The 19,040-nt window shown below is 47.8% G+C and overlaps 1 protein-coding gene across 3 annotated transcripts; it reads right to left on the bottom strand.

The window, feature by feature from the left end:
- Nucleotides 1-677: 677 nt before the first annotated feature.
- PIK3IP1 (phosphoinositide-3-kinase interacting protein 1) lies at nt 678-14,451 on the bottom strand. Of its 3 annotated transcripts, XR_652772.4 has the most exons (7): nt 14,036-14,451; nt 12,908-13,024; nt 12,693-12,812; nt 11,163-11,363; nt 10,983-11,061; nt 10,278-10,890; nt 2,272-2,387 (listed from the first exon to the last, which is right to left on the bottom strand). XR_652772.4 is itself a non-coding variant. In XM_003905449.4 (6 exons), exons 1-6 carry the CDS (start codon nt 14,103-14,105, stop codon nt 2,183-2,185), a joined length of 792 nt encoding a protein of 263 aa, XP_003905498.1. In that variant the 5' UTR covers nt 14,106-14,451; the 3' UTR covers nt 678-2,182. The 3 variants fall into 3 exon arrangements, 2 of the variants coding, with proteins under 2 accessions (XP_003905498.1, XP_009215400.1); XM_003905449.4 differs by lacking the exon at nt 10,278-10,890 and having other exon boundaries at nt 678-2,387; XM_009217136.3 differs by lacking the exons at nt 10,278-10,890; nt 10,983-11,061 and having other exon boundaries at nt 678-2,387.
- Nucleotides 14,452-19,040: the final 4,589 nt, after the last annotated feature.

Genomic DNA, 19,040 nt, shown 5'->3' with positions numbered 1-19,040 from the left:
GCTGCTGCAGCACCATCCCCGTCACCCACCCCTCAACCCCTGCTGTGTTCCAGACTTTGGCAAAGGCTGTCTAGATATTCATTTTAGCTACCTCCACCTTGGAAACAATGCTGAAGGGGAGAGGATTTGCAATGACCAGCCACCTTATTGGGAGGCCTGCACACCTGTCCTTCCTGCAGCTTTAACCTGAAAGACTCCTGATGATAATAATCTGGACACAGAAGCTGGGCACGGTGGCTCAAGCCTGTAATCTCAGCACTTTGGGAGGCCTCAGCTGGTGGATCACCTGAGATCAAATGAGAACAGCCTGACCAACATGGTGAAATCCCGTCTCTACTAAAAATACAAAAAGTAGCCGGGTATGGTGGCACATACCTGTAATCCCAGCTACTCCAGAGGCTGAGGCAGGACAGTCGCTTGAACCCAGGAGGCGGAGGTTGCAGTGAGCTGAGATCGCGCCATTGCACTCCAGCCTGAGCAACAAGGGCCAAACTCCATCTCAAAAAAAAAAAAAAAAATTCTGGACACAGGCTGCAGTTGTCACCTTCTAGTAACAGGGCCAGGACGAATGAAGAAAAGGCCCAGAGCTTGCCACACAGGTGTTAACAAGGTAACACAAAGCTTCTCAACTTATAGGGAATGCTCCTATTACCTCTCAAAAATTTGGCAATGTGGAGTCTTTTTTTTTTTGTTTTATTAAGTCAAATGCAGAGCAATTTCCCACACTAAATGCAGGTGTCAGAATGAGGTATATAAAACATGTATATAGAGAAATGCCTTTATAGAAAAGTAGAAACCAGTAATATTCTCTTCTCCAGCATCACTAACACGAAGAGACCCCCTGAGGTCTAGGTCCCCAAAGCAGATGGCTCCATAGAAAGCCCCACTAACCCCTATCTCCACATTGGGCAGTGGAAGGGCTCTGAAAAGGAAGCTCTATGGCCAGGGGCTGCCAGGCCTTCGAGTGTGACATCAGGGCTTAGAGGCCCTGCTGAGCTGCTACCACAGTGCAGTGGAGAAATGTTGCAGTCAGTCAGGAAGCTGGGCTCTCGCCATGCCAGTAGCTTGCTTATGACCTTGGGCAAGTCGCTTTTTCCTCTCTGAGGCCCTGTGTCCAAAAGGTTTAATGAACCCTTTCTAATGATTCTTTGATTGTTTTATAAGTTAGGGGCTGTGACCCTAGCCCCACTGCCCTACAGGAAGGTGCTGGCCTGGAGGCCCACAGGACCACCTGCTAAATCAGGCCCACCTCAGGAGCAAGCCCTAAAGTGCTTTATTATCTTGCCTCTGAGCTTAGTTTCCAGGTTAACCTCTTAGAAGCAGCTCATAAGGCCCCATAGTATAATTCCCATAGGTTAGCTAACCACTCTCTTACCTGTGCAAAATGAAGACAGGTCACTATCCATCCCTGAAGAGGAACAGGCATCCCAGGTCTGCCTCTGCTCCTGTGGCCAAAGCTGCTCCTGTGGCCAAAGGCGGAGCAGATCCTTCCCTATCCTCTTCCTAAGTGGAATGCTCAGTGCAATTCTTCCCTTCCTTTCCTTGTGAAACAGGAAGAGTCCCTGGGCCCAGGCCTGGCCCATAGTTGTCAAGGCACATCATTGCTAGCAAGCTGGAGCATACCAGCAGCCACAACCTAGATCTCACTCTCAACCCAAAATTTCTGACTTCTGTACAGACTCACTTCTGGTTCTCAGAGGTCAGTAGGGAGTTCCATCCCAAATATTTTAAAAACTAAACATATTTTTTCGATCCCATCCCTTGACCTGCTTTACCTTAACCATGAATAACAGTGTATGCCACTCAAGCCCATGATGGAGACTGAGGCCATCTTAGTAAAGCACAGAGGAGCCTGGGGGAGTTCCCCATCTATCCCTGGTTCAGCTCCAGGGGTGCAGGCAATGTTTGGAAGCCCTTAGCAGCAGCATCACTGTGGGCTGCCACTGTCTCCATCCACAGACAAAATCTGCTCCAAGGGATGGAGAAGGAGCACTGTTAGGACCCTGCCCAGCCTTACCCTCAGCCCACAGTGCCATCTGCTTCTGTCACATTAGGATTCACCAAAAAAGGAGGGGGAATGGTAGGGTTTTAACCAGAACACAAAGTGGTAGATCCTCCCAGCTGTAGGAGGGTGGGCTGTCCTGCACCAGTGTCTGCATGGGCTCCTGCCCACTGAGGGGACTCAGGCCCCAGGAGTCCCGGCCTGGCCCATAAGAGGAGTGCTGCCCTCCTGAGGGTCAACTGGAGTCTGGCTGGTGTGGACCACGACAGTCTTCTCATCCACAATCTCACAGGTAGGGTTGGTGAAGGCAGACAAGGGCAGAGTGATTCGCTGCATCTCCCTCTCACACATTTTCTGATCATGCTGTTCTTTCAAATCCTTCCCCCTGGCAGGAAAAAAAAAAAAAAAATTCAGGCTATGCCTCCTGCATAGTTTTGCTCATTAGATGGCATCCCTGAGGTTCAGCAGTAGCAGCAGCTTGCCATCGTCACAACAAATCAGTGGCTGAGCCAGGACTCAAACTCAGGTCCAGGATACTAGGATATCCATTCTGCAAGACTGCGTTTAACTCAGTAAGAAGCTCCTGCACCTCTGGTCTTAGGTTCTCCATCTGTAAAACAGGGTGACAGCAGTATGGACTTCCTACAGCTTCACCAGGGCTCAGTGACAAAGTAGAGGACAGAGACTTTTTTTTTTTTTTTTTTTTTTATTGAGACAGGGTCTCAACATGTTGCACAGGCTGGTCTCAAACTACTGGGGTCAAGCCAGCCTCCTGCCTCCCAAAGTATTGGGATTACAGGCATAAGTCACTGCACCTGGCCAGACAGAGACTCTTAAAGCAAGACACAGTTTTGTTCTTTCAGCCCAGGGCTCCCAGAGACCCTGAGAACTATCTGAACTTTGGACCTAACCTATAAAGTTGTCCAGAAAACTGGCCTGATCATCCTGCTGTGAGACAGCCTTCTTATCCTTAAGTCTCAGAAGGTGTGAGCCCAGGCTGGAAATGGACCATCCCTAACCCATGCAGGGGGCAAAAAGGACTGAGGGCTGCTTGGGTCAATGGGAAACAATGAAACAATGTCATCAGACCTCTCAGAGTTTTCACATACCTCTGAATTTTCATGGTGCTCACTGACCCGGTCAAACCACGGTATAACTCCATTTTACTCATGGAGTGCTCATTCCATGCTAGGGACTTAATACACCTAATCCCACATCATTCTCAGCTCAACCCTAAGAATTAGGGCTTATTCATTTTATAGAGAAAGAAATGGCCTAGAGATGTTAAGAACGCTCTCCAAGGATGTGGTGGGCTCAAATCCATGTCTCTGGCTGATGCTCAGAGAAGTTCTGACCTGACCAAATTCACCCCACAAAAAATGGTGGAGCAGGGACTCAAACCCAGTCTTCTGTCTGCACAGGTAGGGTCCTTCCCACTGGACCAGGCCACCCCTAGTGCTGACTAGAGGGCTTGATGAGTGCCTGACACACTGCACACCAGAATCAGCACTCAGGACCCAAGATAGCATCCTCCAAAGCCAGCAACTAGACATGGGTCCAGCTGTTGGAGGAAAGAGCTTCTTCCCAGGAGCAGTTGATGGATGACTGAAACAACACAGGGGCCTGCTTCAGATCTCAGGGGCATGGCTAAGATCAAATGGATTACACATCCATCAGGATGTTCAATAGAATGACTTCTAGAGACTGGGGAAGAATATTGGGGAAAAGGAGTGGGGGAGGGAAGAGGATAGAGGAGGAAGGTATCTCAGACCTGTTTTTAAACCGTCCAGTTCTCCTTACTTGTATTCTAGTACCAGCTCAGCCTTGGCTGTGTGATACGTGGCAAAACAACCTCTCTGGTTTCTTCATGTGTGAAATGGAGACAATATATGCCTCAAAATATGATAATGAAGGTGAAAGCACTTTGAAAATAGTGAAACTGCTATAAAAATTCATAAAGGGACTAGGCATGGTGGCTCACACCTGCAATCCCAACACTTTGGGAGGCTGAGGAGGGAGGATTGCTTGAGCCCAGGAGTTCTAGACCAACCTGAGCAAAATGGCAAAACTCCAGCTCTACAAAAAATAAAAAATTAACCAGTTGTGGTGGCGCACACCTATAGTCCCAGCTAGTCGGGAGGCTGAGGCAGGAGAATCACCTGAGCCTGGGAAATCGAGGACGCAGTGAGCTGTGATGGCGCCACTGCACTCCAGCCTGAGCATCAAGAGTGAGACCCTGTCTCAAAAAGAAAAAAAAAGAAAAAATCCTAAGAGGTTATTATGATTTGCCCTGAATTATGACGTGACCCATCAAGCAACATTATCTTAATTTGATTTTCCGAGGAAATTCTCTTACTGACCAGCCAAATCAAGTATTGTTTATGTGACACCAGTAATCCCTTCTTCCCTGGGCCTTAATTTCATCATCTGTGAAAAAAGGAGTTGGACTTGATAATCTCCAGGGCCCCTGACACTCTGTAAAATTCTTCACATGAGATATGCTGATTCCCTATTTCTCCCCGTAAGGTCAGAGGAAGCAAATCTGTGAGCTCATCCTCCTGAATCACCCTGGGTGATGGTTTCTGAACATGCAAACCTGAGGCTCCTGCCCTATCCTTCTCATTAGCTTCTGTACTGGACACCATCAATTGCCACAGCAGAAAAACTCCCAGAGCACCCAGAGGGAAAATGAAGGGACAGTGTTCGTGGGTGGGTGGTCTGTATCAAAGCCTCCCTGACTCACATCCTGAGATTCACTAGCCCTGAGCACTGTTCATCAGCACAGCTGCTACCACGTAGAAGGAAACACCTCCATAATAAAAGCCAGTTTCTTCAAGGCTGCTCATGTAGGGAGAAATCTGGAAGGTCTGGGTTTAATTTTATTAAGGGAGTCCCTAAGCCTGTGGAAGACCAAAAGGCAATTTACAAAAAAAATGGAATATACAAGTATCTTTTGCCGAGGTTTGAATTTCAAAATCTAAGGGGCTGGAGTAAGAGGGAAAGGCAGGAATTCACATTTCCTAAGTATGTACTAAGGTGCTAGGAAATGGCCTAATGGCCTTCCCATCATCCAGGATGAAAAGAGCTACCTATGCACATGCTGGATGTCTTTTTTTTTTTTTTTTTTTTTTGTAGATCAGTCCTGCCATGTTGCCAGGACTGATCTCAAACTCCTGGCCTTAAGGGATCCTCCCGCCTCTTGAGGCATGAACCACCATGCCCAGCTATAATCCCCCTTTTTTTTCTTTTTGAGGTACAGTTTCCCTCTTGTTGCCCAGGCTGGAGTGCAATGGCGTGATCTCGGCTCACCGCAACCTCCGCCTCCCGGGTTCAAGCGATTCTCCTGCCTCAGCCTCCCGAGTAGCTGGAAATACAGGCATGCACCACCACGCCCAGCTTATTTTGTATTTTTAGTAGAGATGGGGCTTCTCCATGTTGGTCAGACTGATCTCCAACTCCTGATCTCAGGTGATTCACCCGCCTCCGCCTCCCAAAGTGCTGGGATTATAGGCGTGAGCCACCGCACCCAGCCTAATCCCCCTTTTATAGATGAAGAAACTGAGGCTTTTGAGTTTAACTTTGGCACCCTGCTTTCCTCAGCAACCTCCTTTACCTGTGGCCAGCTGAGCTGCTGATAATGGCCAGGCTGCATCATATACAAGTCTTCAGGGAAAAAAAAATCAATTTGTATTAATGGGGCAGAGCAGGGCTGGAAGAGCAGTCAAGGGTAAAGGAAGCAGATGCTGGGACTAGTCTGGATTAGTCTTACCATTTACAAGCCCGGAAGCACACTCAATCCTATGTGCCTGCTGTTAATGGTACCTGTGAGTCCTGGAGGTGCAGTGACTGCTCCCAGCTCCCTCGGGAGACCTTTGAGAGGCCACTAGGCCCGCTACACTGACCATCAGGCAGCCTAGCCTCTTCTCACTGCTTGGGGTAGGGGCTGGTTAGCCGGGGTGTTGTGTGGCAGCCAAGAAAGAACAAAAGGCTTATTCACTGACTTAGCTCCTCTCCTAAGAGGGTGGAGTGGTGTTGACCTACAGTTTTTCCCTCCCCTTTTTAAATAAGACTTCCCCCTGAAGCTAGTGCAGACACTACACTTAGCTCCTCAGTCACAGACTGGCTGTTTGAACCTCGTGGCCTAGACTACCAGGACAAAGAACTAGCCAGGCTGAGCTCCCACCCACCCCCATTTACAGCCCATCCTCCCCTAAGAGGAAGCCTGGTGCCTGCCCACCCTTCCCAGCCAGGGAAAAGCTCCGTCCCATTAGGCAAGCCTCATGGCCTTTGGCAGAGCTCAAAGCTTAAGAGTACCTACCCTGACTGCTTGCTCCAAGGCCAGGGTGGGACTGGGAGCTCAGCTGGCCAGAGAGAGCAGGTGTAGATGAAGCTGCTGCCTGCCTCCAACTTCCTCTCCCAGAGTATGGAAGCACCACAGACCTCGTTCAGACTACATGGGTCTTCTTCAATTATTACTCTGAGCTGCTATTTTCCCTGTCAGAAGCAGTGCTGTGCCACACTGCTGCTCAGGAAAAGCTCCCAAGGCAGGTACAGGTAATAATCATAAGAGCAGCCAACATTTATTTCCTGCTTTAATAAGTAAGGCCCGGCCGGGCGCAGTGGCTCAAGCCTGTAATCCCAGCACTTTGGGAGGCCGAGATGGGCGGATCACAAGGTCAGGAGATCGAGACCATCCTGGCAAACACGGTGAAACCCCGTCTCTATTAAATACAAAAAAACTAGCCGGGCGAGGTGGCGGGCGCCTGTAGTCCCAGCTACTTGGGAGGCTGAGGCAGGAGAATGGCGTGAACCCGGGAGGCGGAGCTTGCAGTGAGCTGAGATCCGGCCACTGCACTCCAGCCTGGGTGACAGAGCGAGACTCCGTCTCAAAAAATAATAATAATAATAATAAAATAAGTAAGGCCCTACTGTATGCTGCCTCGAACTTCCTCTCCCAGGTTATGGAACACCAATTGTATGCCTAAACTATACTGTCCAATTTCATCCTCACAACCTATGTGGTATCTATTTTGACCTGTTTCATAGATAGGAAGGCAGATGCAGAGAAGTTACACTCTTTAAGCAAATGGCAGAGCTGGAATTTGAACCCAGTCTTACCACCAGCAATACTGTCTTTTTAGGAAACAGAGTTGGGAGGATCATCATATCTAACCCCCTTACAGTACAGATGAAGAAATTGAAGTCCAGAGAAGGTAAATAACTTGTCCAGTGTAACATCCAGAATACGTGAAAGTTCCAGAACTAGATCTTGTTTCTTCTGACTTTAAACCCAGCCTTATTTTTTAAGTTTCTATTTTTCCTACTGTCCTTTGTGATTCAAAGCAAATTTACATGAGGCTACTGGGCCTTGCTGGACTTGTTGGAGATACTGATAATCCTCAGACATACGTTACTAGCTGCGTAGCCTGGCCATTGTACTTAACTCTGTTAGGTCTCAGCTCCTCACTGTAAAATGATGTAACAGTGCTCCTAGTGTGGTTGTGAGGCTTAGTCAAGATAATCAGGAGGCTGGCTGCAGTGGCTCATGCCTATAATCCCAGCACCTTGGGAGGCCGAGGCGAGTGGATTGCCTGAGGTTACAAGTTCGAGACCAGCCTGGCCAACATGGTGAAATCCATCTCCACTACAAATACAAAAATTAGCAGGGCATGGTGGCGGGTGCCTCTAATCCCAGCTAGTCGGTAGGCTGAGCCAGGAAAATCATTTGAACCCAGGAGGCGGAGGTTGCAGTGAGCCGACAGAGCGAGACTCTGTCTCAAAAAAAAAAAAAAAAAAAAAAGAAAGAAAAAAAGATAATCAGGGAAGAAAAAAAGATAATACAGTAGGGCCTTACTTATTAAGAAAGCATGAAATAAATGTTCGCTGCTATTGTGATTATTACCTGATTGGTGTGCTATTGTTTCTGTTTACATTTAATACTTATAATAATCTTAGATGGGTGGGTGTGAAGGGGGGATGTATCCCCATTTAACAGACAAGATATCAAGGCTCAGAGGACACCTGAACCCTACAGCTCTTTTCAGGACACTCTGCTCTCTGACTTTAGGAAGAAATGGAGGCTGCAAGCTTGTTTTTAGCCCACATGTGGTTTCCTGTTGTACAGTCTGTTCTGAGAGCAGTTCTGCTGAGGAAAGGAGTGATCTGGTCGTTAGTGACAGGGAGTCTGGTGACTGGGTGCCCTGCCCTGAGTTTATAGGAAAATAAATTTTAGGCCTTAGGGCAGTCTCATGACAGCCTAGAGGAACAAATCTAGAAGAAAAAGACTTCCACTGGGCACCAGAACTGAGCTCAGAATTAAGAATGTTTAGTCAGTTCAAGCACCTGGAAGGCCTGGAAACTGTCACAGGATTGCAGGACAGCCAAATGCTGTCGAGTGACTGGGGAAAAAGGAAATCTTTCAAGGACTAAACTCAGCCAGTGTGGCTTAGGTCTGCTTATGAATTGTAAGGCTAGGGCCACAACATCACTAACTCTGAAATGAATAAGCAGGTGTCCCTGGACCTGCCATGTCAACCATCCCATTGTGGGAAACAACCTCAGACTGGGAGTCAGGATGTCCTCTCAAGTCAATGCTTTCCCTCTCTGGACCTCTGCTTCCTGCATCACAAGAAATCAGACAGCACTAGTCCATTACCCACTTTTTTTTTTTTTTTTTTTTTTTTGAGACAGGATCTCACTCTGTCACCCAGGCTGGAGTGCAGTGGCACAATCATGGCTCACCCCGCAGCCTTGACCTCCCAGGCTCAGGTGATCCTCCCACCTCAGCCTCCTTAGTAACTAGGACTACAGGCGCCCACCACCATGCCTGGCTAATTTTTGTATTTTTTTGTAAAGACAGGATTTTGCCATGTTGCCCATGCTGTTCTCGAACTCTTGGGCTCAAGCGATCCACCCGCCTCAGCCTCCCAAAGTGCTAGGATTACAGGTGTGAGCCACTGCGCCTGGCCCATTACCCACATTTTTTATTTATTTATTTATTTTGAGATGGAGTCTTGCTCTGTCGCCCAGGCTGGAGTGCAGTGGCACAATCTCAGCTCACTGCAACCTCCGCCTCCCAGGTTCAAGTAATTCTTCTGCCTCAGCCTCCCAAGTAGCTGGGATTACAGGTGCCCGCCACCACGCCTAGCTAGTTTTTTGTATTTTTAGTAGAGACGGGGTTTCACTATGTTGGCCAGGCTGGTCTCGAACTCCTGACCTCATGATCCGCCCGCCTCAGCCTCCCAAAGTGCTGGGATTACAGGCATGAGCCACCACGCCCAGCCACATTTCACAGAAAAGAAAAATAGCTATCATTTACTGACCACTTACTATGTGCCACACCCTGAGCTAAGTAGTCACAAGCCTTAGCTTCACACAATGATGTGGAGTAGGAAATTGAAGCAATTTGCCCAGGGTCACAGAGATAGCTAGTTAGAGGACTTCTCTCCACCAAATGCTAGGTGTGTAACCTCAGGTAAAGTATATAATCCCCTCTTGCCTCAGTTTCCTCATCTGTAAACTGGAGATAATAACATTTACCTCATAAAGGTGATTATGAGAATTGAGTTAAAGCATGTGCTTGAAGCAGTGTCTGGCATATGGTACATGTTTGCTACTGCTGTTATTATTATACCCAAACTTCCCCTTTTTCATCTGTAATGAGGAGGTTGACTACAAGGCCTCTAAAGATGCCCTGCTGGGTGATCCACTGAGGCTGTGGGCTCAGACATGGCCCTCACCACTGGAAAATGCAGGCTGCATGCCAGGTATGGTGGTTCATGCCTATACACTTTGGGAGGCTGAGGTAGGAGGATCACTTGAGCCCAGGAGTTTGAGACTAGCCTGCGCAACATAGTGAGACCCTGTCTCTACAAAAAATTTAAAAATCAGCCAGGCATGGTGGGACATATCTGTAGTCCCAGCTACTCGGTGGGGGTGGGTGGGGTTAATCACTTGAGCCCTGGGAGGTTGAGGCTGCAGTGAGCCGTGATCGCACCACTGCACTCAAGCCTAGGCAATAGGGCAAGACCCTGAAAAAAAAAAAAAAATCAAAGAAAAGAAGGAAAGAAAAGAGACGGACGGACGGAAGGAAGGAAGGAAGGAAATAAATGCAGGCTACTGTGTCACTTTCCTCACAGGAAGATTTCTCAGACCATAGAGGAGAATATTACAGACACCCAAGGCTAGAAGTCAAATCCCCTGATTTTGCCCAAGAATAGCAACTAATTTTCCAGAATCAGCCAGTGATGTAAAGACAAATGCCAGTCTGGCTTACCATCATTCACCAGTCACTGATGGGCATCTCGTGGGACCTTTCAAATAAGCATTCTTCTCCTGCTGCCCCAGCCACAAGTCATGTCCTTGAGTTTCATAGGTCACCTCTTTGGCTTTCTCACATGTGGTGAAGAGTGGCAAACAGACTTTCTGTTCTGCATCTCACTTTTTTCTTCCCTAGCAGAGGAGATCCCACTGCTTATAGCTCAGGAAATGTAAGCCCCAACTGCAAAAACAGTGGCTGGAAACCTTTTCTAGTAGCAGAATTTTATAACTCACAGAAAGAATTCGGTCTTAAGGTCCCTGCAATCAGTGTCCAGCCTGATTTCTGCAGTGCCACTCGCTTCAATGCCAGGCATGTTGGATCAGACAGCAGGGAATTTGCTATCAAAACAGCTGGGTCTGAATCCAGGTTCTGCCACTCCCAGGCAGTGTGACTTTGAGCAAGTCTCTGACAGAGGCTTCTTCGTTTGTAAAATGGGGAACAAGAAGATACCTCACAAGGCTTTTAAGTGACGTGTAAAGGCACCAAAGGAAAGGGTTTGTCCAAGGTCAGCAGATAAAGACTAGGACCAAGTCTCTACATCTTGAGCTGATTTTCAACATCTTGCTTCCTTTTGGGAAAGAAAGCCACAAAGTTTGATTTGACTTTGTGTACCTTCCTCCCCTCCTCCTCTCAAGAGGGCCCAGAAGAGAAGCTACTGACCTCTTGTAGGAGTAGCCCAAGATGATGCCAGCTCCGATGGCAATGATGATCACCATCATGGTAATGCCCAGCACGTAGCCTGCCAAGGACAGGACACAAGGTCCCATTAGCCACACCCCAATCAGCAAATGACATCTCTTGATGAATCCCAACAAGGGCAAGGGTGGGGGACCGTCATACCCAGAGTTCCCAGATCCTTTTTCTCCTTGGAGTTCATCCGCACCCGCTGGCTGATCCCAATCACTGGCTGCACAGCGGCCGCCTCACTCCGGGCGGGCAGGGTGTTGGCAGGAGCGAACACCTGCATCTCATCTACACCTGGCCCTTCAGACGCTTCCTCGATTTCTGTCGTGGAGGTTGGCAGGGCCTGGGAGGTGGTCTCTGGAGATGAGGTGGGAAACAGCTCTCATCAGGGACTGCCCTGAGTGAATTCCACAGCTGAACCTGGTCCCAGTGTTAGGGGACATGTAGGTGGGTCACCTAAGAACGTCCCCCCACACACAACCCAAAGTCAAACTCTTCCCTAGAAGCAAGATCAGGCCTGAGAGGACTGAACCATCTCGGGGACAACGCAAATGAAAGGGGAAGGCCGTAGGGAAGGGCCTCTCTCCTGCATCCCACGTCTCTACCTGTACAAATCCTTGCTATTTCTCAAGGCCCCTCTAGGTTGCCGTCTTCTGCAGGGGATTCCCCCCATCTCCACTCCAGGAAACAACCCATGCTTCCTCTGAGCAGCTCACATCTAAGCGTATGCTCTGTGCCAACCCTTAGGTGAGATGCTTCACTTTGTGCAGGGAGCAGTGGCTCACGCCTGTAATCCCAACACTTTGAGAGGCCAGGCCGGCGGCGGGCGGATCACCTGAGGTCAGGACTTTGAGAGCAGCCAGGCCAACATGGTGAAACCCCGTCTCTACTAAAAATATAAAAATTAGCTGGACGTCGTGGTGCACGCCTGTTATCCCAGCTACTCAGGAGGCTGAGGCAGGAGAATCACTGCAACGCCGGAGGCAGAAGTTGCAGTGAGCCGAAATCGCGCCACTGCACTCCAGCCTGGGTGACAGAACGAGACTCCGACTCAAAAAAAAAAAAAAAAAAAGCTTTACTTTCATTATCCCATTTAATCCTAGAAAACTGTCTTGCTGCTTTGGGAGCAAAAAGCCTGCGCTCTAGAATCTAAGAAATGTGAATTCAAATCTGTCCCCTGCCACTGCCTTCGGTCAATCGCTTAACTTCTCTGAAGCTCAAATCCCCCAGACGGCTTCTTCCCAGACGGCTTCTTCCCAAACGGCTTCTTCCCGCGATGTGTGTCGGGGGAGGTGGGGGAGCGGGGGTTGTGAGCAGTGTGGGTCTAGCGCACTGCAGACCCTCAGCAAACGGTCAACAAACGCTGAAGGTCCAAAAGCCACTCCTCCGGGCGCACGGCGGAAAGACCTAGCCTCTCCCCGCGGAAAGACCTAGCCTCGCCCCGCGCAAAGACCTAGCCTCGCCCCGCGCAGTTGTTTACAAGCGCTCGCCGCGGATGAGCTCATAGGAGTGGCGGCGGTGGCCAATGGGCTTTGAGCCCCGTGGCCTGGAGACAGCCCTGGCCAATCGGACGGCGCGGAGGCGGAGCGGGGCCGGCCGGCATCGCGCGGCTGCACGTGCGCGGCGGTTGTCCGCCGCTCCCAGTCAGCCCCAGGAGCGGGGATTCCCGGGGTCCCGGGTAGGTACCTGGACATCTCAGGTCCTCGCAAGGCCGTTTCTCAGGGACGCCAGCCTCGCCACTGACGTAGCACCAGGGCCCGCGCGGGTCCTCGTCCGGGTTTCGGCAGTAACTGTGATTCCCGGCGCCTAAGAGGGAAGAGAAGGAAATGTGTGCTGGGGCTGGGACCTGGACGGCGGCTGCCGCCCGCCAGCCCCGGCGCCATCCTCCGGAGGACACTTACCGGACACGGGGGCCGAGGCCAGCCCGCTCTGCGCGTCCAGCCAGTTGAGGCAGAGGAGGCCCGGCGCGGGGGAGGTCTGGTCCTCCCTGTACAGGTGGCCGTTGTCCCAGAAACAACCTGTGAGGAAGAGAAGCCCCCGGACACAGAGTAGCGGGCAGCGAAGGGAAGACGCCCAGCGTGGCGGGCAGGGGAGCTGGGACCACCCGGGCCGAGCCCCAGCCTGGCTAGGGGACCCTGGGCCCTGCTGGGCCTCCCTCTCCTCTCCTGGCAACACCCCACGCCCTCCGCCCCCTCCCCACAACCCTACACACACCTCAGAGGGTTGCTGTGCGGCCCGAAAGAGACGGAAAAGAAAGCGCCTGTGAAGCTCCCTAGCCTGTGCCTGGCCCTTAGTCAACGTTCAGAGACTGTTAGGTTTTATTTATTTATTTTTGAAACCCGGAAAGCGCTGCAGAAGTGTAAAGGGTTGTTACTCTTGAACTTGTGACCACTTTGGAGGAGGAGATGGAGAGAAGGAGGCCTGGCTTAGGGTCCCTTTGAGGAGATGGGAGTTTTGGGACGGTGGGCGCCCAGACGTGACATTTATCCCTGTGTTGTAATGGTCAGTTACATAAACTCCGGTGTTTCTTCCTCCACGGATACGGCCACCTACTGCCCGTTTAATAGGCAATACTCTCTCCCAGGAGAATTCTCCAGGAGCCTTGACTCCGTCAGGCAAAAGATTCAAGAGAGCCTCAAACAGAGGAAACCGGCCTCATCGCTGACTGGATGAGACTCCAAGCTCCCACTCCCCTCTGCAGGAGAACCACAGGAGGAGGCTGGGGAAGGAGGACCACACCACGCAAAGGTCTTAGAAAGAACAGGGCTTGGGGAGTAGGGGAGATGAACCCCCAAGCTCCATCCACTCATGAGCAAGGAAAGGCAAAGAGAAAGTGGCTTCTTGCCTTTGTTCTTAATGGCAAAGATGGAGCTGCAAGCCCCTGACAAGGAAAGGAGGGGTGGAAAAGCTTTCACAGGACAACAGAAACCAGCTAAACGCTTCGTTTCCTGTCATCCTGGCCCTGTATGGGGGACTTTACCCCTTCTGTTTCATGAAGTTGCTGCGGAAAGGAAAGATTGTAATCTCACCTCCAGATCCGTAGGCTTCTGCTAGGAGCATGTTGCTGACGAGGAATGCTTGTACCCAGGCCAACAGCATCCTTGCCTCCTTCGTCTTGCAGGTGATTGAACGACCAGTGTTTAACTGGGGCCCCCTTTGCGGCGGCTCTGCCTCCCGGTCCCAGCCTTGCAGTCAGACCTGCCCTTGTTATGCTCTTCTGGTAAACAGCCTCTCTTTAGAACTGGGAGCTTCCCAGCTAGCTTGCTGCAGCGCGAGCTGTTTTTCAGCTGAAAGGCGCCCCCTGGGTCCTAAGCCTCCTAGGTCATGCAAAATCTGACTCTGAGCCAAGAAAGGAACTCAGCCAAGAGATATGCAGGTTGTGCTTAGCAGTTTGAGACCTGCGAGGCTGCATCCCCAGGGTTTTTCATCTCTTCTGTTTCCATTTGTGTGAGTACAGAAAAAATAATTCTATCAAGGGGCATCATGGGATGTGGGAAATTATAAGCAATAAAACACAGAGCACTTTAGGGAGTTGTGCACCCAGGAGGAATTCATGATCTCATAGGGGGCAAAAATAAGAGTATCTGGTGGGGAGTGGAGTAACACTTTTTTTGTTTTTTGTTTTTTTCTTTTTGAGACAGAGTCTTACACTGTCGCCCAGGGTTGGAGTGCAATAGTGCAATCTCGGCTCACTGCAACCTCCAACTGCCGGGTTCTCACAATTCTCCTGCCTCAGCCTCCCGAATAGCTGGGATTACAGGTACACACCACCACACCCAGCTAATTTTTTGTATTTTTAGTAGAGTCGGAGTTTCATTTTGTTGGCCAGACTGGTCTTGAACTCCTGACCTCGTGATCCGCCCGTCTCGGCCTCCCAAAGTGTTGGGATTACAGGCGTGAGCCACCGTGCCCGGCCAAGTAACACTTCATACCCATCCTTGAAAAAGAAAAAGGGCCTTTATGAACACTGACACTAAAAAAAAACAAAAAAACAAAACAAAAACAGTGTAACTTGGCCAGCGTAAAATCTGTCACATTGCTTTACTTACATTTGAGGTTTTTTGGGGTGTTGTATACAGTAGTAATATAGAAGGAGTATCTTTAGTTGAAAACACATGTTATGCAAACATGGAAAAATTTGCTCAGCTACATTGTAATAGTCTGCCCTTTCTGCCAGCCCCGAATTGTATAGAGGAAGTTAAGTAAAATGTTTGCTTTTTTTCCTCCTCACCCTATAGGGAATCCATTTGCTGTAATTTATATCCATCATTAAATCTCAGCATATCCATTTGACTTAGGCCTTTTGGAGTTAGGCGGAAGGACCCTTCTTCCTGTTTGGCTGACAGTTCAAGTTCCCAGGCAGCCTTAAGAAACTGAGAGATAGAGCAGAGTGATTTGCCAAGACTACCTTGTGACTCAGTCAGATCCCAAAATAGAAATGGGAAACTCTGTTTCGATCTTGCAGGCAGTAATATAAGGAGGAAAACAACTTTCCAAATTTTTTTTTTTTTTTTTTTTTTTGAGGCAGAATCTCTGTCTCTCAGGCTGGAGTGCAGTGGCACCATTTCCGCTTACTGCAACCTCCACCTCCCAGGTTCAAGCAATTATCCTGCCTCAGCCTCCCAAGTAGCTGGGATTAAAGGTGTGCGCCACCACACCTGGCTAATTTTTTTTTTTGAATTTTTTTTAGTAGAGATGGGGTTTCACCATGTTGGCCAGGCTGGTCTCAAACTCCTGACGTCAGGTGATCCACCCACCTTGGCTTGTCAAAGTGCTGGGATAACAGTTGTGAGCCACTGTGCCTGGCCACTTTACTAAATAAATTTTAAAAGCTTTATCAGAGAAGAAAGCTAATGTCAATTCAACTAATCTGAGGTGAATTTGAATTCACTACAATCAAAGAAAGGATAGAGAGATAAATTTAATTCACTCTTTAAAATAGTTTGCTGATAATGTTTGATCCCTTTCGTCCATGTAATAAGATGCATTGCTTTGTTTTTGCAATCACTCTCCTATCTCCCCACCCAAGTTTCGGATCCTCTGCCTCTTGACTTGTTCTACACTGTGAATTACACCCTAGAGTCTGTAAATTTATTCACACATATACAAACACAGATATGGCAAAATTTTAAAATTTGGCCAGACATAATGGCTCACACCTGTAAATCCCAGCACTTGGGAGGCCAAGGTGGGAGGATCCCTTGAGCCCAGGAGTTTTTGAGACCAGCCTGGGCAACATAGCGAGACCCTCATCGCTACCAAAAAAAAATAGCCAGGTGTGGTGGCACTCACCTGTAGTCCCACCTACTCAGGAGGCTGAGGTGGGAGGATTATTTGAGCTCAGGAGTTGGAGGCTGCAGTGAGCTGTGATCATGCCGCTGCACTCCAGCTTGGGCAACAAAGAGAGACCCTGTCTTAAATTTTTTTTTAATTTAACAATTCCAATATAATAAGGATTTTTAAATTTTATTAATTTTACAAATATTTTTGAGAATCTGCTACATGCTAAATACAGTTCTAGATACTGGGAATACATCTGTGAACAAAATATTTGAAATTTCTGCCCTCATGAAGCTTATATTCTAATTGGAAGAGACATGATAAATATGTAAAATATCAGGTAATCATAAGCATTATGCAAAAAAAAGTGAAGCAGAGTAAGGGAGAGAGTAACAGGGTGATATTCCACTTGCTAAAGAAAGCATATACTATTTTTAGGGAAGCAGTAGGATATTTCTGTAGCAAAAGGCTGAAGGGGAAGGGCTCTGCACAATTTTTGGTGGGAGGGGTCCTATGTTTACTCTCACACTGCTGCAAGAGATATATGATGTGCATTTTGTTTCATTACATAAAATACAGGCTTGAGGAAATGAGAGTACAGTTTTAAATTTCAGAATAGCAGGAGGTTCTTTGAAGTTGATCACTCAGCACCTAATGTATTGCTTTGTATGCAGCGAGGGTTCGTTTATTGATATCTGATGAAATGCTCCTCCTTAGATTTTGAAGGGCTACTTTTGCTAGATTGTAATACTTTTCCCTCTGTTTATGGTAGACACAGGCTATAACAGGCCAGCACTTGTGCTATTTTCAGATTATCTACCATGCCTACGTAGGGATGCCAGTATTTCTACCTCAGAAGCCCAAGGCTGCTTTACCTGTTGCTGTTGTCATCTAATTTTTCCTATTCAAAAACCTACCGTTTTCCCTAACTTACCTTGATATTCAGCAAAACCATATTTTGTGTCATGTGTCTTATCAGGAACAGCACTGCCCAGAAAAGATACAAAGCCAGAAGGAGATGTTTTTCGGCTTAGTCATCTCTATTTTTTCTCCCCTGTAACTAAGACATTTATCAGCATGATTGATTGGATTTTTTGGGGGGCGGGGGAATGAAGGACTTGATTCTCAGTCCTTCAGAGATGTACTCTAACAGGTTCAGTACCTTCCTTCCTCAAGACAATCAGATTTGGTTTAGAAATGTGCCTGTTGTCTTTTGCTGATGATCCAGATTTGAACTTTGCTCCATTTATTGGGGCAAGATGGCCATATTTTATGGCCCGTAGTTACTCCAGACTTACTCCGGACTTCAGATTTCTTCTGAAAATATCACAGCAATAATAATATGATACAGTACTACTCAAATACTTAAATTTTGAATTGTTTATATCCTTGAAGACAACATTGTGAAACATAATACTCATGTTTTACAGAATATTCCAGGGATGTTTGATTCTCAGTTTCGTACTAATCCAGAGACAAAACTGTGCTATGAAATCAGGAAATATTCTCCAGAGTGTTTCCCAAGAAGGATGGGCAGTTCATTTTGTTAATAGTATATGTTAGTGGGTGAGCTCTAATAAGGAAGTCATAAAGCTGTTAAAAGGCTTAAGAATCCTTTTTGTCAGCAAAAGAGGGCCAAGGTGTTGGTAAAAATCTTTGGAGTAAGATCTAATGAGTTGGCTCCAGCAATTCACTTTATATGATGTGCTATAGAAGTAGCTACTGAGATTGTGCTCAATATTTTGGTGTATAATTACAAACTGAACAGGGATGGTTTTATGCAGCTTGTTAGGGAAATAATATTCTAGTCAAAATATCTAAACACCAAGGCTGTTTCTTTGAAAGTGCCTTCAGTGAGTTAGGTTATATCCATTTTGTGTATGCTTGGTACATAGTTTAGTTTTAATAAATGCTTGAAATGAAAAGCAGAGTACCATGTAAGGAAAAGCAGTCTAATGAGCCGACAGAGAGAACGGATTTTTTTTTTTTAGGGTAAACTACAGAATAGCCAAGAAGGCTTGTCAATCACAGGTTGCTTTCAGAAATAAGACATTCCACACTGGGAACTAAGGATCCGTAAAGGCAGAGAACTTGGGAACATGTCACTGGTGTTGAGAAATAAAAGGAAGAATAAATTCTTGAATGAGAGTGGATTTTGATTTAGCTGAGATAGCATGGTTTTCACATTGATGAAAACACAGTCTTCGGTGTCACAGGAGGAATGCAGAAACTACAAACTTAATTGGTTCGTAAGACTAGACTGTCAATATAAAAGGTGAATTCACCCACTAAGCTACAACTCTGTCTCTCTTGGAAGGGAATCTGATATTCTCCAATTTCAGTAAACTGGATTTGCAGTTTTAAAATGTATTAACACCCAGTATGAGCTTAGTACTGACTTTTAAAGTAGGAGAAGCGGTATACCAAATAATGTATGAGTATAGGCTTTGGGTTTTGTTTTTGTTTTTGTTTTTAAGACAGAGTCTCACTCTGTCACCCAGACTGGAGTGCAGTGGCGTGATCTCGGCTTACTGCAACCTCTGCCTCCCGGGTTCAAGCAAGATTCTTCTGCTTCAGCCTCCCTCTTCTGCCTCAGCCTCCCGAGTAGCTGGGATTACAGGCACCCGCCACCACGCCTAGCTATTTTTTGTATTTTTAGTAGAGATGGGGTTTCACCATGTTGGTCAGGCTGATCTTGAACTCCTGACCTCATGATCCTCCCGCCTCAGGCTCCCAAAGTGCTGGGATTACAGG

The sequence above is a fragment of the Papio anubis genome, chromosome 16 (genome assembly GCF_008728515.1).
Source record: "Papio anubis isolate 15944 chromosome 16, Panubis1.0, whole genome shotgun sequence".
Classification (NCBI taxonomy): Eukaryota; Metazoa; Chordata; class Mammalia; order Primates; family Cercopithecidae; genus Papio; species Papio anubis.
This window is presented reverse-complemented; position numbering and strand designations above follow the sequence as displayed.